Genomic DNA, 27,992 nt, shown 5'->3' on the forward strand with positions numbered 1-27,992 from the left:
TTCTAAGGCTTATAATTCAAGCAGAGGGAAAAGTATCCCAGATGCAAGGCATAAGATACAAGTAGTGCACAGAAACATGTAGGTAAATCTAAATAAGTATTAAATCTAAATAAGTACTAAAAAAAAAAAGAATTACAATATATAACAATAGCATAGGTTAGGGAAAAGAGTTTAATTGTTCTAAAGTCCTTGCATTGTCTGAGAAAAGCACAAAACTATCTTTTAAGTTTAGTTTTTAATAAGTATGATTAATGAAATTTTTAGGGGTAAATTCTAAAAAATGAGAAAAAGGATGTATAACTTTAATTCAAACAAGGAAAAATTGCCTTAAAAGGCAAGAAAAAATAACCACGGAATAGGTGAGACAAAGAGAAAACACAGGTTATCATAGATTTAAACCTAAATACACAGCTATTTGATATTAAATACGAAAGGACTAAAAGCTTCGGTAAAAAAAAGATTGTCAAATTAGAGAAAAATTAAAATCCAATATAATGCTGTTTGAAGAGGCATGTTTGTAACATAAAAATAAGTACAGTTTGAGGTAAAAGAAGAAAATACACAATTTAAACACTTACATGCATCAAATAACAAAGGTTCAAATTATATACAGTAAAAATAGATATAACTATGGGTCGAAAAATCCACAATCACAGAAGGAGATTTTATCATACCTCTTGTAGTAATATGAAGTATATAGACTACAATCATTACTCCTAACAAATAATTAGCAAATATGGAACACACGGGTGAATAAAACTGACTAATCTATTACAAGAATGAGAATTAAAAAACAGAGATGGTACAGAAAGCAAATATCAGAATGGAAAAGAGGGAACAATGCTACAGAGGCTGCAGAAATTCAATAGATATAAGGACATTATAGAAAATTTAATGCCTATAAATCTCAAAGTTTAGATCAAATAGGTAGATATCTATAAAAACATAACTTATTGAAACTGACCCAAGAAATAGAAAAGCTGAAGAACCCTGTAACTATTAAGAATAATTAAATCAGTCTAAGAGATAAATGGAGACATATGTACAGCTAGGGTAACCGAGGGAAAGGAGAGGTAGTAACATTCTATGTCTTGACATGTTCCATTTCTTGAGACAGGGTCTCACTCTGTAGCCCAGGCTGGCGAACAATGGTACAATCATACCTCACTGCAGCCTTGAACTTCTGGGGTCAGGCGATCCTCCTACCTCAGTATCCTGAGTAGCTGGGATTACATGCATGCACGACCATGGCCAGCTACTTTTTTTTTTTTTTTTTGTAGAGATAGGGTCTCACTATGTTACCCAGGCAGGTCTCAAACTCCTGGGCTCATGTGATCCTCCCATCTCGTCCTCCCAAAGAACTGGGATTACAGATGAGCCACCACACCTAGCCTCATAATTATTTTTTAAACTACATATTTACATTTCATGAACTTTTCCCTATTTTTAACATAATTTCTCATTGTGAAACAAAAAAATATTGGTATAACATTATCAATCTTATCAGTACAGAGCCACAATCCTTACAACAGTAAGTATAATTAGGACTTTACCACATATTTTTATTTATTTTGCTTGGAGAAAATGAACAAAAGTAAATAATCCAAATCATACTTCCAAACTGCCTTACCAGCACTGCTCCATATTTTTTCATCACGAGTAAAATAACCTGGGAGAGTAGCAAGTGCTCATGCTAAGTTTTACAAATCTTCCTAATGACCTAAACCCCTTCTTCAGTTTCCTGTATCTTTATTTTGGATAAACTATAACTACCACTGCCATCCAAAGAGAAAAAGGTAAACTCTAAATACCACCGCCATCCAAAGAGAAAAAAGTTAAGATAATTTAACCCTTTCTCTTTCTTACATTCTCTGCTTCCTACTAACAGAAAGGCTGGCTTCCTTGATTTCAAATTTAAAAATAAGTCAGGTCTTTAATTTCCAGCTAGAAGAGTGGTGAAGTCATAAATTCCAAGTCAAAAACAAGGATTGAGCATACCTGAGACCCTTCTTTTCCCACTACGCCTTGCAAGCAAATCTCAGTGTAGAGAAAGGAAAATAAACTTTTCTCCTTTGGGGAAGAGGGACAGATATATTTTAAAGAACCAATAGAATCACTCATGTCTCCATTATTTAAGCCGATATCCACTTGAGGGGAACATACTATAATTAGAAATATAGACAGAATATATGTAATAAGTAAAATATATACTGTACTTACCATTTCCATTAATAGACAGATTATGGGTCTTGAAACTATCCTCAGCACTTTCCAAGGTTAGGGTAGTGTGAGCTAGCAAATTATACTTTACACCACTAATAGTAAGAAAGAAGACATGTTTTAAGTATTTTTGTATTTCTACTACTACACAAAATATTTGTATGTTCAACAACAAATAATAAACAACCTGATTTAAAGATAAGCAAAGGACGTGAATAGACATTTCTCCAAAGAGAGGACAAGATCCAGCATTACATTCTGATACATTTCTCCAAAGAGAGAAATGTCTATTTCTCTTTTGTTGACAAATGGTCAACAAAACATAAAAAGATGCTCAGTATCATCAGTCATCGGGGAAATGTAAATCAAAACCACAATGAGATATCAGTTCATACTCATTAAGATTAGTAAAACAAACAAAAAAACAGTAACACATGTTAGCTGGTATGTGGAGAAACTAAAACCTTTGTACATTGCTGGTTGGAATGTAAAATGATACCACCTCTGTGGAAAACATTTTGGTGGTTCCTCAAAAAATAAGAAATAAAATTACTGATCCAGCAATTCTACTCTGATATATACCCAAAAGAACTGAGAGCAGAGACTCAGATATTTGTACACCTAAGTTCACAGCAGCATTATTGACAATAGCCTAAAGGTAGAAGAAACCCAAGTGTCTATCCAGGGATGAAGGAATCAACAAAATGTGGGGTAGGGGTGTGTGTGTGTGTGTATACACATACATATGCATAATGGAATATTACTCAGCCTTAAAAAAGAAGAAAATTCTGACATACTATGACATGGATGAATCTTGAAGACATTATGCTAAGTGAAATAAGCCAGTCACAAAAGGACAAACACTATATATGATTTCACTTATAAGAGGTACCTAGAGTAGTGAAATTCATAGAGATGGAATCTAGAATGGTGGCTGCCAGGAGGATAGAAGGAGGAATTAGTGTTCAATAGGTACAGAATTTCAGCTTGAGAAGATGAAAAACTTCTGGAGATGGAGGGTGGTGATGCTTGTACAATATGAATGTACTTAATGCCTCTGAATGTATATTCAAGAATGCTTTACTAAAAAAAGAAAAAAATTTAGATATAATAGATGACATTTTTCAACGATGCAAGTTATTAACTTAGCAAGTTTATCTCTATACTTTGTCAATAAAAATCTGCACATTATTTGTTTTAATTCACACAAATGTTTCTCTGAAGGGTCCCCGTTCATTTAATAAATATTTACTGAACACTTAAAATGTGCCAAGTCCAATGCTAGGTGATGGGCATTCAATGGTAAACAAGATCCAGCATTACATTCTGATGCAGGCAGAATGAAAAAAAAAGTAGGTAGAGGAATAAACCAAATACCAGCATTTGCAAGTTGGAATGCAACTTTTTCTATGAAAGAAACAAAGGAGATGAGAAAACTGAGGACCTGTAGTAGGTAGGTGAACTGGGGAAGGACTTTCTGAGGAGTTAACAGTTATCCAGTCATAAAAGAATCTAGCCAAGCAAAGAATGCAGGAAAACATTCCAAGCAGAGTGAGTATCTGCAAAGGGAGGGCTGAAGGAAAACCAGTGTGGCTAGTGCACAGCAAGCAAGCAGCAAGCATGGTGCAACGCAAGGCTGGAAATACAGGGAGTGATGAGCTCACCTGGAGGCGCTGTGAGCCCTGGAAGAGGAGTGGATTTAATTCTAAGTGTAATAGGAAAGTTGATAAAAAGTGGAATGATAGGGTCTGATTTATATTAATTTCCCAGGGACAAAGGCTGTCTTTTTGACCAAACTCTAGCCATGATCCTCTGAGTCCTTTACTCAACTAGGCCTCAACCTTGGCCTCTAAGGACCTGAACAAACACTAGCATTGTTTCTAGCAGCTCTAACCTGCATCCCTAAGATGTCTTCTTAAAGTGCCTGCTTGAGAAAACTCGAGGCTGACAAAAGAATTTATTGTTTTTTCCAACCAAGAGCTGAAAACAGGGCCTTTGTCTTTCAGTCTCTGTGAGAGGGTAGGAGACTAATTTTGATAAATACCAGCTAAAGCACCCAGGTGGGTTCCACATGGACCAATCCCCCCTTCCCACTATCTGGAACTTTTCACTTAGCTAACTCTGAGCCTCACTCAACCTCTCCCAGTTTCCTCATTTTCCTTTAAAATGACCAGTTGTCTCTACACAAATCAAAGTTGAGTGCAATTCATGTGTGACTCTTCTTATTGTAATAGCACATTACTGATTCAAATCTGTCCTTACCACTTCAGCATCCAACTTTTTTTATTTTTCACAGAATGAATCTCCTTCTTCTGGTTATCTACATTCGAGATTTGAGGGTTTTATCTATAGTGTGAGAACATGGAGGACTTCATTACACTCATTCCATTTTTTTCATTATAGTTCCCTTTGTGGTACTTACGTTAAAATAGCACTCTTACCAAAATACCTAGAATTTCTCATGATGAATTTCATATCCTGGCACTTCGTGGTGATAAAAAGTGAATTTATGTTCAGTAACAACTGTATTTTCTTTTCTTTTTTTTTTTTTGAGACGGAGTCTCACTCTGTCACCCAGGCTGGAGTGCAGTGGCACAATCTCGACTCACTGCAAGCTCCGCCTTCCGGGTTCATGCCATTCTCCTCCCTCAGCCTCCCGAGTAGCTGGGACTACAGGCGCCCGCCACCATGCCCAGCTTATTTTTCGTATTTTTAGTAGAGACGGGGTTTCACCGTGTTAGCCAGGAATGGTCTCGATCTCCTGACCTCATGATCCGCCTGCCTTGGCCTCGCAAAGTGCTGGGATTACAGGTGTGAGCCACTGCGCCCGGCAACAACTGTATTTTCTATGCTAGCAATCCTAATTTTTTTCATGATTTTCTTGATTTTATTTTTTTTCCAAATCAGTAAAATCTCAAAACATCAACGAGTATATTAAAAGAGAGAGACAAAGAGAGATATAGAAGACAGTGATGTCTGATGGGAATTTATATTAATTATGCTAGGTGTTATGTTTCATAAACCTCCTTTGTTTCTTACTAAATCCTTAATAAAGTCTCTATTACAAAAATATATATGCATACACTTAGTAAGTATGCAATGTATGCATGCACTTCAATAAATAATAGCATACTTCATAGAATACTACTCCCTTGGAGAATGCCTCTTGGCTTTTACTATATAGTCATTACAGACCAAAGATAACTCTCTATACCCAGTGTTTCTGGTCAACATTTATATAGGAAAATTTATGTTTCTGTCTCCAAATTTCAACATAACATTTTAAACAAAACAATGCATGAGTACATTTTCGAGTTACATTCTGAATTGGTATAATGTCAGACTCACACTTAGGCTTTTCAAAAGTTCAATATATATCAACAAATCTTAACTGCTGCTAGAACTAAGAGAGGGACAAGTGGCCATTCTCTGCTATTATTCATTTATTCTGAACAAGTTTCTACAGTGCCTTTCACAATAAGCTCTTATTTTTCCCTATTGTTCACATAATGAGTCCCCAAAAAGTTGAAGTATTAAAGAAAACTGTGGAGAAAGAATCAAAGTAGCCTGGGCATGGTGGCTCACGCCTATAATGCCAGAACTTTGGGAGGGTGAGGCAGGAGAATTGCTTGAACCCGGGAGGCGGAGGCTGCAGTGAGCCAAGATCGTGCCACTGCACTCCAGCCTGAGTGACAGAACGAGACTGTCTCAAAAAAATAACTAGATGGGGGTTTTAAATTGATAACACATTATAACGTTTCCCACTTAAAATAATGGGAAGTAGACTCACTGTGAGCACTTTAGGGCAGAATATGTTATTTTCAAGAAAAGATTATCGACAATAAGTGGGGTGCCTTCATTTGCCAGGCACTGTTCCAGGTGTTAAAACGACAACAATCAACGAAATAGGGGAGGAGAATGTATAAATATGTAAACATACATTTATATATTTATCTATTTTTCCTCTCTTATACAGGAAGAAAAATAGATAGAAAAATATATAATTGTATCAAGCCCATGAAGCTAAGTAAAGCATGCTGAAGGGATTAAGGTCAGGGGAGAGTGCTATTTCAGATGGCCAAAGGAGAAGAAGGCCTATCTGCAAAAGTAACACTTGAGTGAAGACCTGAAAGGAAGAAAGGAGCCACAAGAAAAACAGAAGGAAGAGTATTTCAGGCAGAGGACAATACATATAAAGGCCCAGGTGAGTACATGCTAGGTGTGTTTGACAAACAAGGAGGTCACTGTGACTGGAGTATAGTGAGGGAGGCAGAGTGATTTGAGATGTCCAAAAGGTAAGTAGGGGGCAGACAGACAGACAATACCACAGTCCTGGTGGGGCATGGTAAGGAACACTGGATTTGGAGTGAGATGTGCAGCAAATGGTAGGTTCCGAGCAGTCATGTGCTATGATCTGACTTGTATCAAAATTAAATGATCCCTCTGGCTGCTGTGTGGAGAACAGACTACAGAGGCCAGGAGTGAAAAATGAAGACACCAACTAAAAGGCTACTGCAACTGACCAGGCAAGAGCTGTTGCAGGCCTGGAATAGAATGGTGGTGGTGGGGTGGTGAGAAATGGTTGAGATTCCTGATATATTCTCTAAGTTTCAGTGCAAAGACAGGATGTGAAAGCAGGGAAAGAATTAAAGACATCTCCAAGGCTTCTGGTCCAAGCAACTAGAAAAATGGAATTGTTATGAACTGAAATGAGGCTGACTGAGAGAGAAACAGATAAAGGAGGTAAGAATTCAGTTTGGGGCAAATAAGTTTAAGACTGTTTTTGATATCTAGGTGCATTATTTGAGATTGTTTTCAGTATCTAGATGCATCCAGGCAACTGGATATATGAGTCTGGAGTTAGAAGAGAAATAGGTATTGGAGATATAAATTTGGGAGTTATCAGTATATACATGAAATTTAATGAAAGTTAGTTAGGTGAAGTCCAAGGACCAAATACTGGGACACAAGCACTCCATTAAATGAAGAGCAATGAACAAAGGAGACAAGCAATGAATAAATGGTTACTGAGGTGGAAGAAAAATCAAGAAAGTGGTATTCTAGACGCCACATAAAAATAGTATTTCAAGGAGAGTGATCAATTGTGTTAATACCAAAAGGTCCAGGAAGAGGAACTCCAATAACTGACAATCAAATGTGGCAACATTAGATCACTGTTGACCTTGACGAGACTAGTTTCTGTAGGATGGGATGGAGGTAACATGAGGTAAGCCAACTGAAATGGTTCAATAGAGAATGGCAGAAGAGGAAGTAGAGATAGGAATATAAAAAATTATTTTCCATGAAGGATAGTTATGAAATAAAAAATTATTTTCCATGAAGGATAGTTATGAAATTGAAGGTATTTCAGCATGTTTATAAGTACACAGAAATGATGCCGTACTAAAGTTGGTGATGTAGGATAGGTGGGGAGGAAACATGCAGGAGCCTACTGTGAGTAACTGAGAAGTGGGCTCTAGCGCACAAGCAGACAGGCCTTAGATGAGGTGAAGGCAGTTCACAAGAAAGGAAACAGCAAACACTGAGGCAGATGTGGGTAGGCTGGCAGATTTGGTGGATGGAGGATATTTTTCTCTTCCAATTACTTCAGTAATACCAATGACATATGAAACAAAGTTATCAGCTATGAATGAGGGGCAGAGAGAGGATATTGGCAGTTAGAGAGGAGAACATGTGAAATACTTACCTTGAAGAGAGGTAAAGTAGAAGACTATAGAAACAGTAGAATTGCTCGGTCATACTGGGAACCCACTTAAGGTTAGGGATTATGTATCTCAAGTGAGACCAGGAAGTATAACTGTTTTTCTCTTGCTTCTTCATCTATTCCTCATGAGTACGAGTGCAAAGGAGCTAAAAGTAGGAGTTAACCAAGGTTGGAGTTTTTCCAAGGCAAGTATGACAAAAGAAGAGAGATGCTAGGAAAGGATAAAACAGTACATTATGTATTCTAAGCTAAGTTGGAGTCAGAGTACTGAAGGGAAGAACCTGGAAATGTGGGATATGGTGGAGAGAGTGGGATACCTACTACAAAGATTACAGAGGACATGCAATTACTAGTAATGACAAGATCTAGAATACAATCACGGGGTAGATGGTTGAATTGAAAGAGGACAAGATTACTGGTGCAAGGTCATGAAACTGAGAGGTCAAGGTATTAGATGGGCTAACACTTGTATTATTCTTAACACACGTATGTTAAGTCTATCAAGAAAAATATCTGAAATGGTAGGATACAGAAATAAAGACAATGAAGACACTTTTGGGTTTTATTTTTAGGACTGACACTGTAATTTATTCTCATTGACCACTAAAAACATTTGAGTAGTCTTCACTTTAGGAAGAGTCATTTCAATATACTGTAGAATGTTAAACACTATTAGTGTGCACAGGAAGAAACTATGTTATTCATTGCATCTGTACTGGGTGCACTGGAGAGATGGCATGTTTAGAAGGCAATTTGTGTGGCAGAATTGACTAAAATTATGTGATAACCAAACTATATGTTTAAATTTTTTTCTTGGGCCTTAAGAAATGATTGTGACTAAGACATCTTTTAACTACTTTAAGGTTAATATGTAAGATATTTACCTCTATTTCCAATGAATGACACATAACAGTATGAAAAAAATTATTGATAGCCTCCTCTAAAAACAGTTAAACTATGATATAGCCAACTAACAGATAATGTGGCCATCAAAATAATTATGTAAAGACTCTGTAACAAATTCTGAAGAAAGTTGAATGTGCAGTATAATTATTATCTAAATATCCCCCAAAGCTAGACATTTAAAAACCTGAAAGTAAAATATCAGCTTGAAATGATAAAAATTATTTGGTTTAGAAACTACGAGTAACTTTTTCCTTCTAGGTTCTATTTCCAAGTTTCTATTATTTTTCTTTTTTTCTTTTTCTTTTTGTATTTTGAGACGGAGTCTCTCTCTTGTTGCCCAGGTTGGTGTGCAATGGCTCAGTCTCAGCTCACTGCAACCTCTGCCTCCTGCGTTCAAGCGATTCTCCTGCCTCAGCCTCCCAAGTAGCTGGGATTACAGGCGCTCACCACCACGCCTGGTTAATTTTTTGTATTTTTTTTAGTAGAGACAGAGTTTCACCATGTTGGCCAGGCTGGTCTCAAACTCCTGACTTCAGGTGATCCATCCACCTCGGCCTCCCAAAGTGCTGAGATTACAGGCATGAGCAAATGCACTGGGCCTATTATTTTTCTAACAAAATGATTAATGTGGTTAAGTGGTAACAGGATGAAAACCACCCCTAGGAATCAACTGCATGCAAAGCATTGTCATACTTCATCTCTATGTGCAGTTTAAGGCACTTTGACAAGCAACATCTTTTTTAAGGTTCAAAAAAACTGCTAGAGGTAGGCAGGGCAGATATTTTGTTCCACATTTTCAGATGAAGAAACTGATGTTCAGAGAATGTAACTGACTTGCCTGTAGCTTGCAAGAGGTATACTGGAAAGAGAGCCCCAGTGTATCATATTGGCTTTATAACTCACTGAGCCCCAGTGTATTATATTGGCTTTATAACTCATTAATAAATAGTTTAAGATACTTTTTCCTTTAAAACAAATAATGACTACATTTTACTAAACTGGAAGAATTTTGAGTGCAGGGACCTATTAACCTTTGAATTTACCAAATGACATAATTGCTGAATAATCATTTCTACAATGATTTAATTAATTATATATAATAGTTGAGTAACTTCTTAGTTATGTTTACAAACTGTATTATCTGTCACATCACCAAATCTTTAACAGTCTCGTTCCTCAAAACATAAATAATCCGTGTATTCTGAACAAGTGTTTGGATACACGTTTTATAACTTTAATCATATTTAAAATGTAGTATTATAAAATGTAGTATTAGTGGCTTATTTTTAAGAAACAATACATCTTTTGTCAAGTAAATAATCATGCTGAATTTTACCAGTTTTCACAAGATGATTGCTTAAAATGATGTATATTTAAAGAATAATGTACTAAATAGTTATCAAGGAACATAAAATAGTTAATTCAGCTATTAGATGCACTGGGAAAATCTGGCTAAAGGAATTTTAGTAAGCTAAATTCCACAATAAAATGAATAGATGAATCTTATCAGGGAGCTTACTAAAAATTACCAAAAATGTTCACTGTCTTCTTTCAGATCAAACAATACTTTATGATATTTCAAGTTGCTTCATTTTTAAAACATGACTAACTACAATGCCAGTGCTTCCAAAACCAACAGTGACCTCACTTTTAAAACATTCTTGTCAGGATAACATTTTCTTTCTAAAACATCACACTCATTCCTTTTAGCCAACCCTAATTTTGAGTTCCCAAAAGTTTAATCAGCTACATTTTTTTTTCTATCAAATAGGCCAATTGTTACAACATTTTTTTGGAGGAAGGGGAATGTTATTTAAAAAAATGGCTTAAATGGTAGTCTAAAAAATGCACTCTTGTCAGGAAGAACGGCTATATTTGGTCACATATCATATTACTAGGGAAAATTTTATCATTTTATATGTGTCCATTTTGGTTAAAGACTAAAAGCTGTATTAGAAATCTTCGCATTGACCTAGATCACTTAAATATACAAAATTGATCCCCTTATGCATCCTGATTTTTAAACTCCTACCATGGTGCTGAAGTGGTCAGTTAAGGAAGCATCAGGTAAGAGTAGTCCTGGGCTATGAGTTAACCTAGCAGACTCTGGGTTCACACTACAGTGTCAACAGAATGCTGGTATTAGAAGGACATGATTTGTGAAATGTTGTAAAAGGTTTTATTGTATCTTTTGACTCACTTTAATGGTATCAAATAAACAAATGGCACGCAAGATTCAAGGGGGAAATGTTTATAAAGAAAATTCGTGTTTGAACTCAGAATAAACCAAATAGAATGAAAAATCCTGAACAGGAAAACAGACACTCCAAGATCTATATGGCTGTCTATTAAAAAGAACGTAATGCACAATAATTTATTCTCAAAAATTCCTCTAGGCTTCAAAAAGAAATATAGATTAAATATAATTTCTTTCTTTCTTGTTTTTTTTTTTTTTTTTTTTTTTGAGACAGGGTCTCACTCTGTCATCCAGGCTGGAGTGCAGTGGCATGATCACAGCTCACTGTAGCCTCAACCTCCCAGGCTCAGGTGATCCTCCTACTTCAGCCTCCTGGGTAGTTGGGACTACAGCTGGGGCTGGGTTTTTGTATTTTTAGTAGAGAAGGGGTTTCACCATGGTGCCCAGGCTGGTCACGAACTCCTGGGCTCAAGCAATTTGCCTGCCTCGGCCTCCCAAAATGTTGGGATTACAGGTATGAGCCACTGCCCCCAGCCTTAAATATAGTTTCTAACATCATTTAAATGACCTCCTATAAAATTATAAACGTAGTTTAAATGAAAAAATGTGGCTACATTTTATAATCCTATGTCAAGTTTCTAAACTGTGAAGTTTTAGCATAAGTTTAAAAAAAAAAAGGCCTAGAAAAAGCACTGGTCTGGGAACAGTAAAAATAGTAACCATAATGGTAACAGAGCTTACTACAAAATGCTTCCTTTATAAACCAAATCCATGAATTATCTTATTAAATCTCGTAATTATCCTATGGAGTTGAGATATTATTATGTATTATTATTACAGAAGGAAAAACAAAAACTCAGAGTAAATTAATCTCTCTTGGGTCACAGAAGTAATAAATTACAGAAATTAAAAATTGAGTATTCATGGACAAACAATGAAGTTTTAAACTGTTTAAGAAGCACATTCATTGTTTTTACATGCTGTAAAGGTGCATGAAACTCCAAAAATGTTTCTGAAAAGCTTTCTAAAAAGAAGTGATTGTGTATGAACATCTTTGCCTTTCATATGAGAAAGTGAGAGAAAAATGTAACTTTTCTACCATATAGTGTAGTTGGATAAAAGACACTACTGGTCCTGTCACTTTTAAAATAGGAGCTTTGCTACTTAAAAAATGTAAAAATTATTGAACTGGGTAATTATCTCTAAGATCTCTTTCTGCACTAAAACCTGCTTAAACCTGGAAATAGAATTGTTTATCTAATCATTAAAAAGAATTAATTCCACCACCTTATGACTGAATTAAAGTACCTTCCAGCAAATCCTTGATATAATATTAATGCAGAAAAGTTTTAAAGATGGTCTTAGATCTAAGAGAAGAAAATTAAAGGTCTCTTGCCTCCTTTTAAATGACATTTATATTGGAAAGACATCTTCTATGACTGTTTTTCAGAATGTAGACTGGGACTGATTCATGGGTCATGAAATCAATTTAATGATTTACAAACAGCATTAAAAAAAACTGAAAGCAAAAGAATAAGAAAATGCCTGATAATTATATCGTAAATAGTAAGGGTTAAGAATTACTTCATAAAATCTATCTGCTTACATAACTGTGCACTCAGTCACGATGTAAAATGTATTTTTTTAGCATGAGCATCAATCCAAAGAGATTGAAAGACACTATGCTAGAGTGCCAAAGTATATTTTGCATGTAATATATATCACATGAAAAGAGTAATTTCATTAAATTCTGATGACTGGCATTTCTAGGATCTATACCTAAAATATTTTGCTTTTTATAATTACAGTAAAATTACTGACATGCTGAAGAGCCAACTCGACGAAACATGCAAAGAAATTCTAGGAATGCAGCTTGATCAACAGTGTTCCAAAGAAACATCAACATAAAACTATTTGTGAAGAAACAAATACAATGTTTAAAGAAGGTATCTGAAGGAAACCACGCTCCTTGGAGAAATGGTGTTTCCAAGTCTTGGCAGAAAAATACAAGGTGAAAGGGGAACATCTTACTGTGTCAGAAAGCAAAAAAGCTATCAAAGATTAGGTTGTGTCAAAGGATGTAGAAGTCAGCTTAACGGTTTCCCACTGATCAAAGATGAACAACTTGGGCATCAAAGAGAATGGCAGATTGAAACACAAACATTATAAAAATTCAAGGCTGGGTGTGGTGGCCTCATACCTGTAATCCCAGCACTTTGGGAAGCTGAGGCAAGCGGATTGCTTGAGCCCATGAGGTTGAGATCAGCCTGAGCAATGTGGTAAAACCCTATCTCTACAAGAAAAATACAAAAATTAGCCACCAGGCATGGTAGCATGTGCCAGTAGTCCTAGCTACTCAGGAGGCTGAGGCTGCAGGGAGCTGAGAGCTCCACTGCACTCCAGACTGGGCAACAGATCCAGACTTGTCTTAAAAAAAAAAAAAGAAAAAGAAAAAGAAAAGAAAAGAAAATTCAAGAGTTCAAATAAAACAACACTAATCACCTCCATGATTGCTAGGGTTTCAACTTAATATTCTAAAATCTAGTAAACGGAAGAATCAGGCATTTTTTTCTTCTGTTTCCTCCACCAATGTTATTGTAGTTGTATCCAGAGAGTTTACAAGGACACGTTCTTTGCAAGAATTCCAGTTTGGAAGAAAAGAATGCAGGACAGATATACAAAGTCACCAAATTATAATCCATAATGAAATAATAAATGATTATCTTTGGCTGTTAAAAACCATAGATAAAAGACTGATAGAGAACTTTATATTGGATGGGTTTGGCTGGCAACACCTAACATTTTAACATCATCAATTTTAACATTACTGAAAGTGGGACAAAGCCCCCTACTAGAAGCTAGTAGGAAGTACATCTAATAATATGAATATTATTCCCCTAAAAGAGAACTGAATCTAATCAGTCCTCTAGATCTAACTGCGAGGTTATAGGAAATACAAGGGCCAGAAAAAAATGTAAAAAAAGACCACAAAGATGCAATCAACTAAATTCAAAATATGGAAAATTCTACAAGACCTAGTCTCTTCAATAAATAATGACAAGAAAAAAAGAGGACAGGAAATTGTAGTAGGCTAAAAGAAACTTAAAAGACTCACTTTAATGTAATATTGTAGACCTTGTTTGGATTCCGATTTGAACAAATCAAAACAGTATTTTTTCCAGAATTGGGCAATATGAATATAGACTGGATATTAATGACTTATTTTTTATTTAGTTAAGTATGATAATGATAATGTGGTTTTGTTAAAAAGAGATAAAATATTTTCTATAAGAATAAAGCATGACATACATACAGCAATTTAATTAGTAGATTAATATGTAAAGAAATACTTTGACATATACATAGTTCCTTTCCAACAACATTTCATTTTTTTGGTAGATACAAGCTGAGCATCTCTGCTCTGAAAATCTGAAATGCTCCAAAATCTGAAACTTTTTGAATGCCTATATGACACCACAAGTGGAAAATTCTACACCTGACTTCATGTGATGTTTGAAGTCAAAACTCAGTCAAAACTTTGTTTTATGCACAAAATTATTAAAAATATCATGGAAAATTACCTTCAGGCTATATGTATAAGGTGTGTGTGTGTGTGTGTGTATGTATACATGTATATATATAAAATTAATGTAATGTTTAGTCCTGGGTGCCATCCCTAAGGTATCTAATTATGTATATACAAATATTCCAAAATCTGAAAAAGTCCAAATCTAAAACACTTCTGGTCTGAAGGCTTTCAGATAAGGGATATTCAACTTGTATTAGAATTCCAAATCACTAAAAACACTCTCACCCAACTTCCTACCTTTAAAGGAGGGTATTAAGGATACCTCAGTTGAGTAAATGTCAAACAACTAAGTTTTGTTTTTGTTTCCTGATGTTTTTCCATTTATAAAGTAAACATACACTTCACATATAATACTTTAAAATATCACAAATGTATAATTATGTCACCATAAATACAGTATTAAAAACTTACAAAACAGCAGAGCTGAGGAGCAAGCACATTTCATCATCCTCTTCTTGAAGCACTGAGCTTATTTTCTTTCCTGTAGCTTTACTTATAGATGTCTTGAATTTCTTAGCTAGCTTTTTTGGTGTGTTGGTTATAGAAGATTCTTCTGTACAGCAACTATATACTTCCACCTTTATCTGAAAGTCTGGCCCTGCTTCATTACTAAAAACAAGGGCATTCATAATGTTGGAAATTTAACTCAGTAGAAAATAAAATTATACCATTCTTTTATGTTTATGTAACATTTAAAATCAGCATTTAACATCAGGAAAATGCAAATTAAAACCACTAAGAGATACTACTTCACACCCATAAGGATGGCTATTATCAAAAAGGCATGAGATAAATTGTTGACGAGGGTATGGAGAAAAGGGAACCCTAGTACACTGCTGGCGGAGTCATTATGGAAAGCAGTATAGCAGTTCCTAAAGAAATTAAAAGGGAAACTACTATATGATCCAGCAGTCCTTCTTCTGGGTTTATACTGGAAGGAGTAAAATCATTACCTTGTGAAGTTATCTGCACTCCCCTGTTCATTGCAGCATTATTCACAATAGCCAAGATATTGAAGAAACTATAAGAATGCAGCATTATTCACAATCGCCAAGGTATGTCCATCAATGGTAAAACAGATAAAGAAAATAAGGTACGTGTGTATACACACACACAACGGACAACCATTCTGCCTTAAAAAAGGAGATCTTGCCATTTGCTACAACACGGATGAACTTGGAGGATATTAAGTTAAATAAGCCAAGCATAGAAATAAAAATATTGTGTGATCTCAATTATATATGGAATATTAAAAAAAAGAGCTCAAAACCATAGAAATAGAGAAAAAAACAGTGGTTACCATGGGCAAGGATTGAGGGAGAGGAAATGGGGAGATATAGGTCAAAGGACACAAAATAGCAGATATGTAGGATGAATAAGTTTAGCGATATAATGTACTGTAAAAACATGAGGTGAATGTTAATAAAATCATGTTAGAGATTTTTGTTAAATAGATTTTAGCTGCTTTTGTCACAAAAAGTAACTATGTGAGATGATAGATGTTAAACTGTTTGATTATAGTAACATTTTACTATTTATATGTATCCTGTAACATCGTGTTATAAACCTCAAATATACACAATAAAATTTCTTTTTAAAATAAATAAAAGACTGCAGGGGAGCCAAGAGAAGATTGCAAAATCTCCTCAATAAGTGCAAGGTTTATGGGGAAAAAAATAAGAATTTGGAATAAGTTTATGTTAATGTATGTTAATGAGACAGAATCTCTCAGTGTTTATTTAGCATCTAAATGGCCTGAGAGAGTTACCGCAACTTTCACAGATATCAGCTTCAAAACTAGGGCAATCTTAACTCAATTTAACCAATATATACATAGGCATGTTAAAGAAAGCATAAAATACCCTGGTCATTTTGTTGCCAATACTATTTCTCCTTGTCATTCCTTTAATACATTTTTAAGGTATTTATATGTGTAATTTTCTGAAATGACTGTTCTTCCAAAAAAAATCTGCTAAACCTTTAGTTTTCATTTCTTCTTTATAAAGAGTCACTTATAGTGCACTCGTCACTGTGTCCCCTGACCCTCCCCCACTTTTGTACCTAATAACTATAAATAACATTTTACTATCTGGTTATATAGGGGAAAAATGTACTTCAAAGCATGAACTCCTTGAGAATGGGTGCTGTCTGGGTGATCTTTGTGTTCTTAATCTAGTATTGTGCCTGGAATGTAGGAGGTATTAGATATATATTTATTAAATAAATATGCAAAATTCTGCAATTTTAGCAAATGTTAAGATTGGCTTTACCCTTTTTCAGACACAACGAACTACCTTTGAACTACCTTTAGCATTAAAGACTGTGGTGGTGTTACTAACAATAAAATATACTTAAGACTGCAAAAGAGGTCCATCAGCAGCAGATGTTACTTGCAGATGGAAGATCCATCAGTTTCAGAGATTTAAAAAATGGAGCACAGACTTTTAAAGATATAAATGGCCAATCTATAGTTTGAAAAAATCCCAGGAATAACTTCCAGCTATTTTTATAGTTTATTATTTGGCAACTTTAAAACATACAGTATTCCTGGTAATGACTAACAAATGTCAATATTTAGAGAAAAACCAGAGATTCATAAATATTGAATACTTATTAAAAACAATCATCATAACAAAAAGCACATTTTTCAACATTTAGAACATTTGTCAGCAGTTATTTTTAGTACAATTTAAAATATTTACAGAATTCTCAAAAAATTATAAATCATGTGTTGTCTTCCTCAGTAACTTCTATTGTTCTTTCCCTGGAAAAAAAAGTCTGAATTTTGTCTCCATGATCAAAACAAACAATAGCAAAATGATGTGAAGAAAAGGGCCCATCAACTGGTAATTTTGGCAGAAAAAAAAGTTCACTAGCAATAGTTGATAATGGAAATAAATGTATTCAGATAACCAAGAAAAAAGTAATTTTTTTAGCCTCAATTATATAAGCATTTGGGGATATGTTTTGGATCCTAAATAAATTCCTTTGGTTCAATACAGCTTGTAAGAAGGCCTGAATTACTACTTATAACTCAGAACAATGCATTTTATTTTTCCAGGCTATACTATTACTATGAGACACTGGACCAGAAGCCACAAAATATGGTTTGCTATAGGTTTTTTTAATGTTATGTGAGTGGCAAAACTAGGCCTCTAAAATCTCACCTGTCTAGCTCCATAGCTGAAAATGGCAAAAACCATGCACATGGATTTTTATATTAATAGTTAGTAGCTATTAACATTTAGATCTAAAGATCGTGTCTTTAAAAGTCTAAAATACAAATCCCACACTGATTTAGGCACATAAAACCTTTGAAGGAGGGCAGGAAAAACTATGTTAGTTAAAAATGATTTCTATGGCTACCCAAGGAGTTCCTTCTTGTTCTGTATTATGACCACAATAAAATGAGCCTGTAAAAGAGCAGGGACAATAAAAACAGCCCTGAGATCACCCATTTTTTTTTTATTGTTTTGAAGTACATGAAAGAAGTGCACCATAAGAAAAAGAACACCCCAAAATTTCAAAGTGCTCTTCCTATATAGCATGTACTTCAGGACTATCTTGTAAATAAAGTTGCTATACTATTTTAGTATTTCTGCAACCAAATATCCTACATGAGATAAAAATCCTGTTTTATGCTTAAATTCTCTCTATATCAAATAACATTACAGGATATTCTGTTGTATGCATAGCTTTGTTAATAACTGAACTATATTTATTAACAATTTAAAAATGGGTCATATCTAATAAGTCAAATATTTACTGCTAATAGTAATTACAAGATTTCCATTTTTATTTCACATCAGAAAACTGCAGATAGAGAAATGGACTTCTTCTGAACAAAGTAATTTTTAAAATCATATTAAACATTTAAAGATCACTTAAACATTTAAACATAAAATGAATCCAAAGAACCAATAATAAGAACTTTCTTTTAAAAAAGAAGAATTTTAAATTATTTTTATTCTCTGAAGATTAAAAAATACTTACAATATGGTTACATTTTCAAAACATATATCTGTGATTGTTTTATCCACATTCACCACATCAGTATCAAACACATTAGCTCCCATTTTGAATAAACAAAAAATGGCATAGCGTCGTGATCCTGGAGGAAAAATAACAACATATTAAGCAACAATCCATGTAATAAATCATTATGTTAAAATCTACTTGAAAATAAATATTAGGTTAAATATTATTAATAGATTCTTTTCATACATTGTATACTGTAACCCTTAAGTCTTACAGTGACTGTTCTCCCAGTATATAGGAATACCTTACTCAACTAGAACACAATTAAACAAGGAAGCAAAAAATAAAGTTAAATATACAGGCCTCTCAGCAGCCTAAAGAAACCACCAAACTCATAAATTTTATTCCTATTAAACTTCTTAAGCTTTAATTAATAGTAAACTTTATATACACACATGCGCGGGCATGCAAGCGTGCACACACACACTACTACTACCGCTGTCATTTTGGTTTCCAAGTCTATTTAAGAAAAAGATGTTTTTTATTAGAAGAGGTTAAGAGTAGGCACATTAACGACAGCAAAATATTTTCCACCAAACTAACAGCAAGGGAGGAAACCACAAGAAAAAAACAAAACAAAACAATAAAATAGACATGAGAACACAAAAAACATAGCTGCTGGGCCTTTTGATTTGGTGATGTTTTAAAAAGTATTAGGTGATTAAAAGGCTAAATCCTCATTATTGAGAAAATGTAGCTCTTCAGAAAAACTTACTCTCTTTAGTAATCAGAAAGCTTTACTTAATTCCCACATGTATTCCTTTGTAAAGTAAATTATATTTCCTAATTGAATAATAAACACTAACCTGATTTTAAATTCTTCATATAAAACTAATTGTGCTTAATATGATTCAGTTTTTAAAGTACAAGGAACAAAGCTATCACAATAGACAAGAAAGATAAAGTATTATCATATCTTTCCTGCTTTGCCTCTAATAGCTAGAAATCATTCGAGGTTAATTTCCATGACCTAAGCAATACACGGATTTGTAAAGACTGTATAAAACCATAAAATATTGAAGGAAAAAAAATCAGATCAAGCTAAAAATCTTTCCCTATTTCATCCTGTTAAATAACCTGAAGTAATGAAATAAGGCAGAAAAATCTTCCAGATTCTGGTCAAATACAAGAAATGTTGGCTTTACCTTTATTCGCTAAACATTTTCTTTTGTTCCATATTTCCCTTCCCCCGTTCCCACTCTGAACCCGGTACTTACTGTCCTAGCACTGGTTCCTATCAACAACTAAAAGTACACTACATATGCACTATATTAATTAGTATCAAGTGACTGCAACATATTTATATTAAAAATCAGAAAACAGTTCAAGATGCTGCTTATTCTTTCAAATGACATCAATTTATTTCAGCAAGGAAGCAGTCTTTTTTCTCAATAATCAGATACACTACATACTAAAGAAAACATTTCAATTACAAATTAAAATCATACATACGTTCTTTATTGCTGAAGTGATCAGAGTCTTTCCACATTAGTGGTATTCGAATATCTATAAAGAAGGGAAAAAGAAATGACAAGTAATAATTTTGGTAAGTTTTATTCTTTACAGTGACCTGAAACTCTGCATTCCATAATAATTCTGACTACTATAGCTAAAATAAAGTGTTATTATTTAACAGCACATTTTCTAGACATTGTTTATAGTTTGTACTTTTAAAAAGTTAATCCGTGAAATTTTTGTGAGGTAAAAATATATTCTTCTTATAAAAATAACTGTTCTAACTCCATATATATCTGTTTCTTCCTTACTGATTATGACATCTTTATCATATATGCCATTCTGAGTAAATGTCTGTTCCTTGGCTATACTTTTATGAATTTGAATCATTTATTAATTACTGTCTAGCTAAATACCAACACCATACTATTTTTCTTTTTTTTGTTTTTTGACAGGGTCTTGCTCTGTTGCTCAGGCTGGAGTGCAGTGGTGCCATCATGGCTCACTGCAGCCTTGAACTCTAGGACTCAAGCAAACCTCCCACCTAAGCCTCCCATGTAGCTGAGATTACAGGTGTGTGCCATCTGTTGCCCAGGCTGGAGTGCAGTGGCACGATCTCAGCTCACTGCAACCTCCGCCTCCTGGATTCAAGCGATTCTCCAGCCTCAGCCTCCCGAGTAGCTGGGACTACAGGCATGTGCCACCACACCTGGCTAATTTTTTTCTATTTTTAGGAGAGATGGGGTTTTACCGTGTTAGCCAGGATGGTCTTGATCTCCTGACCTCGTGATCCGCCTGCAGAGTTCACTATGTTTGCCAGGCTGTTCTTCAACTTCTGGGCTCAAGCAATCTGCCCTCCTTGGCCTCCCCAAGTGCTGGGATTACAGGCATGAGCCACCATGCCTGGCAACACTATACTATTGTTAACTATTGTACCTTTATAATATACTTACAAATTTGTTAGATATATTTCTTTTTTGAAAACACCTTACTCTTACTTGCTAATTTCTTTACATAAATTTTAGAAAAAATTTTGTCAAAATTTCCCTTTCCCAAGTGTTTTATTAGTATTCCATTATCCAAATTAATTTGGGAACTGATAACTTTATAATATTCTATCTTTACACAGAATAGCATAATAATTTGTCTTTACATTTTTATTAAGGTTATTCTTGAATAATTAATATTTTTGTTTTTTGGAGGTTTTCTTGTAAAGGGTATCTTTTTGCTATTATATTTTCTAATTAGTTATTGTTGATTTTAAGATAAACTACCACTTTTTGTATATTTATCTTGAATCCAGCCACTTTTACTGAATTCTTTATTCATTCAAATAGTGTTGCAGTAAATTCTCTTAAGTTTTGTAAGTCTACAATCTATTATCTTGTTTTTTTTTGAGACAGCGTCTTGCTCTACCACCCAGGCTGGAGTGCAATCATGCGATCTCACTGCAACCTCCACCCTCCCCTACCACCCCTGCCCCCGGGGTTCAAGTGATTCTCCTGCCTCAGCCTCTGGAGTAGCTGGGATTACGGGCATGCACCACCACACCCGGCTAATTTTTTGATTTTCAGTAGAGACAAGGGGTTCACCATGTAGGCCAGGTTGGTCTCGAACTCCTGACCTCAAGTGATCTGCCTGCTTTGGCCTCTCAATGTGCTGGGATTACAGGCATGAGCCACTGTGCTGGGCCTACAATCTATTATCTTCAAACAGTATTCAATTTATCTATTTATTTACTTTTTAAATTTTATTATTATTATACTTTAAGTTTTAGGGTACATGTGCACGACGTGCAGGTTTGTTACATATGTATACATGTGCCATGCTGGTATGCTGCACCCATTAACTCATCATTTAGCATTAGATATATCTCCTAATGCTATCCCTCCCCCCTCCCCCCACCCCACAACAGTCCCCAGTGAGTGATGTTCCCCTTCCTGTGTCCATGTGTTCTCATTGTTCAATTTCCACCTATGAATTTATTTTCAATAGTTTCATCTTTTATTCTTATTATTTTAGCTAGAACTTCTAAAATTGTTAAATTATATTGGCATAACAGACATTGTAATTTTGTTTTTGATTTTTATGAGAATGCTTTATTGTTTTGTAATTATGACTTGGCTGATATCCTGCCAAAAAGTCCACTTCTTCTTGCTTGACCACAGCTGCTGACTCATTTCATTTCACAACTGTACTTATTCACAGCTGTTCTTGCTCTGTTAGGATTAACAGAGCATTAACTATTTACACTATCATGGGAGGGACATGGATCCTGACTTCCTTTGCTGTACACCCACAACCTGTGGGTCAGCCTTCTTCTATCCCATGCCGAAGAGAGGAGGGTAGATATCAGCTCCACAAGAGGAGAAGCTGGATACCGATTTTCCAGGTAGTCTTGTGCTCTTCAGATAGCAATGGATTTGTAACCCATCAACTCTATTTCTGAATTCAGCTTCCAATGATAGAACTTCCTTCCAGATTCTTGCAAATGGCTCAGTTTCAGTTTACAGTACTCTAACTTTTGTCTTGTTTTATGTCTTCATTGCCATTTTAATGGTAAACTGGGAGAGTCATAATAAGACAGCTGACTTGATGCTATCAAGTCCCAGAAGTCTGTCTATCATTTTCAAAAGTGAAAACTAAGGTACTTGGTGAACTGATTTGGTTTATTCATTAAATTAGTAGTCGGTGACTAAGCTAATTACCACAATATAATTACGGTAAATACTACATTTACATATGGTAAATATTTGATGTTCAGCAGAAATAATAAATTTGTGATTTAGTTTCATAAAGACCTGGCCAGGGACTGGTGTAGCTGGAAACAGAAAACCCAGGTATTTTCTGGCTATCAATGTAATCTCAAAACATTATGAAACTTTGTTGCAAATATTCATCTTTACCAAAACAAAGGTCACATTTTCATCCCAATATCAAGAGAAAATGGATTTATAAAGGTGAATTCATTTTTTATTTTGTTTTTACAAACACATACAAGATATAATTAAGTCTAGGCAAAGATGAAAAGACATTACGTAAGTATCCGATTTTCTCAGAGTTTCCGTTCCTTAATTTAAAATTATCTTTTGGAAAGAAGAAACACATGCAGAAATAAGTTCAATTTTTACACTTGAGTAATTGTGGGCAGGAAATAGTTTTTTATTTTATTTTAAATACTTTTACTTGAGCCTCCTTCTAAATGTACAGTTATTTCTAATATTATGAATTGCTACAATCAATAAACTGTTATGAAATGACAATAGATGTTGACTATCATGGCATTTGAGTGTTTAACAGCAACTTAACATATGTCATTTATATACTGAGTGACACTATATTAGAAGCAAGAAATGAAGGATATGTTTAGTTTTTATAAAATCTCAAAGATCTATAGTAATTTATTCACAAAAAATTTATTGCACATAATGAACAATACCACATAAAAATACATGTTTGATAGCAAAAGAATACAAGGATAAAACATGTTTTGTTTTGTATTATAAAGATAAAAACAAATATAAATAACTATAAAACAAGCAACAAATTTTTACATATTCCAGTTATTTTCTGAAGAATATTTTGCTTAGCTGAATGCAATTCTTCAGATTTTGGCCATTTATGTACTTTGTAAAATGTAGGTCTACCGTCCTGTGTGATAATTTTGTTTATCCAGAAAAATATTACTAGAAACAGTTCCTTAGGTGACAGTACCTCAAATGTAGCAGCAGGCTCTCTAGTACAAGACTTTTAGCCAATAACCTAGTGATTACTTAAGGACCAATGGAGGTATATACTATTGTTTCAAAAATGTACTGATAAGAAAATATTTGTAAAAGTGCATTATCTGACTAGTGTACACACGAGTCAGCCATGTATTCATTTCAGTCTGTGGCATCTCCAAGCCATTGTCTTTAGCTTCCTGAACACTTTGGAGAAACTGAGACTGCACAGCATAAGTGCCATCTAGTGGTGAAGGGTCTCCTAACTGCATTAGGAATTGAGAGAAAGGAAACATCCTTTCTAGTTGGAACGGTAACAGAGATTATATTATATATAGATAAACAAACAGATATTTAAGAGAATGTAGTTATTTCACAAGCTAACTGGGTGTCAGAAGCATGGGTTATGTTGCCAGGACAAGGAGAGAAATGTCTGCTAAAGGCGACAGCTTATGTTTAGGAGTAATAGAAGATATGACTAGAAAAAAAATTGGGTCAAAATGGAAGACTGGAGAAAAATGTTTGGTCTTTACACTACAGGCAATGAAGAGCAGCCATCCATCCAAGAGTCACTGAGCAATTACTATGAGCCAAGCACCATGCTAGCTTCTGGGTGTAAAGTGATGACCAAAATAAACATGGTACCAAAACCTCATGGAACTTCTGACCTAGACAAAACATTAAAAACATTATTATAGCTTCTGAGCAGGAAAGGAACAGAGTCAAAAGACTTGGGTTTGGCCCAGCTCAGTCACTTAGCCTCTGAGTCTGTAGAAAATAACAATTACTCTACCTATTTTACAAGACTGCACTAGGGAGAAAACTGTAGAGTATGTAACATATGAAACAGTTTTCTTAAACTCTAAAGTTCTATATCAATGTAGCATATAATGCTGAAAACAGTGTTTTAGAACAAATATTCTGATAGAGGTATGAAAAACAAAATGAAGAGAATGGAGACAGGGCATAAAACAAAATCCACCATGTAGTTACGTTATAGAATTTATTCAGCAATATAAAAGATTCATTTATAGCATACCTGATATGGCAATCTTTCCTTTACATGCTGTTCGTTCTTTACTTTCAAATTTCACATCACTGTCAAAACAAAAAAACTTATGGAAAAAAGATCTTTTCTAATAAGCAATTATTTTAACAGTGTTTCACAAATGTCAAAATATTAAAAGCAAATGCATACCCGTGAATAATAATGACTTCCAGTTAATGTAAACTATTTGACTCAAACTTTAAGATGTTTAGTCAAGTTAGCAAGTTAAAAGAAATATCTGGAGCCACTCCCGATTTTTCATATAAACTTTATATTCCTTGATGACTGTATACTGGTTACTTTACAATGAAAGACTTTTGTGATCATTTATATCTGTAAACAAGATGTACAATATTTGTCCATGTCCCCAGAAGTATAATACCTTAGATCACAATTTCATATATTACATTTCTAACTTATCAGATACAGTGGCCTGGAAAAGTTAATGAACTTCCCAATCATGCAATTTACTGTCCAGGAGTATCTTATCCTTATAGAATCTGATAAATATCCAAAAAAGTACCCTCTGCTGTATAATCATATTTAATATCATATTTAATTTCCCCAAGATTCCAAAGAACTAAGTGTATGTTAAAACAATAAATTAACAAACTAAGATGAGAAACAGAGTAGCTCTGTAGACAGAATAAAATTTAGAGAGAAATATATTACGATTCAAAGGAAATTCTGGGGATATAAGACACTTCCAAATCTGAAGTTGGAATATTTTATTACCATGAAAACTTTAAAAAGATAGAAACAATCCAATCTTTGACTATTTCCCTAATATCCTATTTTCCTAATAAACTGCATTTAGAGATTAGCATTCCATTTACAGGGCAATATTTTTAAGAGTATTCTTTGTATTTTTCATTCCTATTTAATTTGGTCAGCTAATTAACTACCAGCTAATTTAATTTGTTACTTCAAATAAGTGATAAGATGGAAATTTTCCATTTGGATATTGTTTGATTCTAAGAAGGCTTCTGGAGAAAGACTGATGGGAGTTTGAAATGGGACTTTATCTAAGTAATTTTTGGAAGAGGATGACAGCAACACACTGCTTTCAGTAGGTCTGTTAAAAAGACTGCCAATATATTCATTATAATGCATCCAAATTTGAAAACAAATATATCATCCTACTTTTTTGCCCCTTTACTGGATTAAACTCATAAATATATAGGTGACATATATTTTGAATGAGCTAAAATAATTTACTGATGTAAAGTTCGTACGTTTATATGAGATATTTACATAGTATTTATAGAATTATACATTAGGTATGACTAAAATAATGCAGTATATTTAAAGCCATATATTCTCAGAATTCTACCTAATTACTTTATGGCCATATCTGGTATTAAAACTAGGGAATTCACTCAGTGAAACATACAAATACTCATTGTTTATTTCAAAATAAAGTTTCATTGAATCATAAATTTTAAAAAGAGTGAAGTTCAACATTTTATATTAGTTTGTAATGTCAGAGAAGATTATCTTGCTTATTACTTCCTCACAGAATAAAAAGTTCAATTCAACAGTTCAATTGAACAGTTTATTATCTATTTTGGTGAAATAATATATTGAAAGGCCCACTAGAAATCAAACACAAATCTCAATTTCTTCAAACTTGTGCAAGAAATACAATACAAACATAATTGGTTGGCATTTGAAAGTAATATTTCTGAAAATGCCTATATGAGCAATGCATAATATAAATTCTTAAAATACTTATTTCAGTGAAAAAGTACAAGGAAGCTCAAATATAGTGAGTAACTTAAGTATTATGGAATAGGTCACAGATTATTCTAAAGTTGAGATCCATTAGGTATTATTAAATTGGATTAAATTTGAGGCTTTGGCAGGCGAATGAAATTCTGAAATACTAGAACTACCAAAAGCAAACTTGATGAATATTTACCAAGAAAAATTTCCCCCTTCCAAACTACTCAACTACCTGGCAGAGTATAGCTTTCTCCCCTGCAATTATAAATTATTTGCATAGGCATTTCCAGGACTGGTAAGCAAACTTAGTATACACAAATATTGTCAAACTATAATATAAATTCAATTAACCATATAATCTTAGAGAATTAAGTCTGTCTTTTAAAAAATGAGAGGAGAAAAACTGAAGTAATTCAGCCTCAATTTTCTGAAGCTTGAATTACTTTCAATTCAAATAACAAAACTGCTATTTAGGGTACTAAAATGTGATGTTTTTCTAATTAATCCAAATTGACAATGAAATTGTTAAACACTATCTGTCTAATAATGTGCTACTGTAGCTAATAGTTTGCTTAATATAAATACTTGTTCAAAAATCTGCAATATTAATTCTAATTCTGAATGCTAGAATTAGAGAGCCAGCCTGAGGAAATAGCAAATAACCACAAAATTACCAAAACAAAGCACAGCTAGATAATAGTGGACCTTATCCATATGAACCCAATCTAGAGCATTATTTTGGCTGAGATTTGTAAATGCTAATTTAAAAGACAGAGATAAACATATAAAAGACAAAGTTAATTTTTATTACTTATATTTCTGCCTGTAGGTAAATAAAATGACCAAAAGAGGGTGCCAATCTGCCACACTGTTGCTCAAAAATTTGTATTAAAATTGACTGAGTAAATACAGATTATCCTACCTTATATTGTTCCAAGCGGGAATTTAAAACAGCATTTCTTTGCCAAAATTAACAAGTTATAATGAGAAATAGCCCAATGATGAAAGCATTTTACATTTTCTTAACGAAGTACTAAAATAATTATAAATGGGAGTCTATTATTTGAAAGCAGGTTATAAAATCCTTTACCTCTGATACAAATAAGTAAAAATTAAAACACTCAAATGTTTAGCATGAAATTTTAACCCATCCTAAAACTATGCTATAAAATTTATAGCTTCATAAATATCTTAAAAATAAAATCAGTAATGTCTTTAAATACAAGTTTTATTATAAAACTAAGAGTACACAATTTTCACTTCCAACCTATACGTTTTCTTTTTTGAGATACAGTACCTGAGCAATGAACAAAAAAACTGGAGGATGAGAGAGTAGGATAATCATACAAAACTCACAAAATTATTTT

General features: G+C 33.9%; 1 protein-coding gene across 2 annotated transcripts in view; it reads right to left on the reverse strand.

The window, feature by feature from the left end:
• The window catches only part of RTKN2 (rhotekin 2), a 75,578-nt gene that overhangs the window by 27,801 nt on the left and 19,785 nt on the right, over positions 1–27,992 (reverse strand). The window contains exons 3-7 of one of the 2 annotated variants that reach the window (XM_009458530.5): positions 24,892–24,950; positions 20,128–20,181; positions 18,631–18,748; positions 15,049–15,246; positions 2,221–2,315 (exon numbers count right to left, since the gene is read on the reverse strand). In XM_009458530.5, the coding sequence (XP_009456805.1) occupies positions 2,221–2,315; positions 15,049–15,246; positions 18,631–18,748; positions 20,128–20,181; positions 24,892–24,950 (524 nt within the window). The remainder of the gene's footprint in view (positions 1–2,220; positions 2,316–15,048; positions 15,247–18,630; positions 18,749–20,127; positions 20,182–24,891; positions 24,951–27,992) is intronic. The other variant, XM_063781830.1, reaches the window with a different exon arrangement.

This window comes from Pan troglodytes, chromosome 8 (genome assembly GCF_028858775.2).
Source record: "Pan troglodytes isolate AG18354 chromosome 8, NHGRI_mPanTro3-v2.0_pri, whole genome shotgun sequence".
Lineage (NCBI taxonomy): Eukaryota > Metazoa > Chordata > Mammalia > Primates > Hominidae > Pan > Pan troglodytes.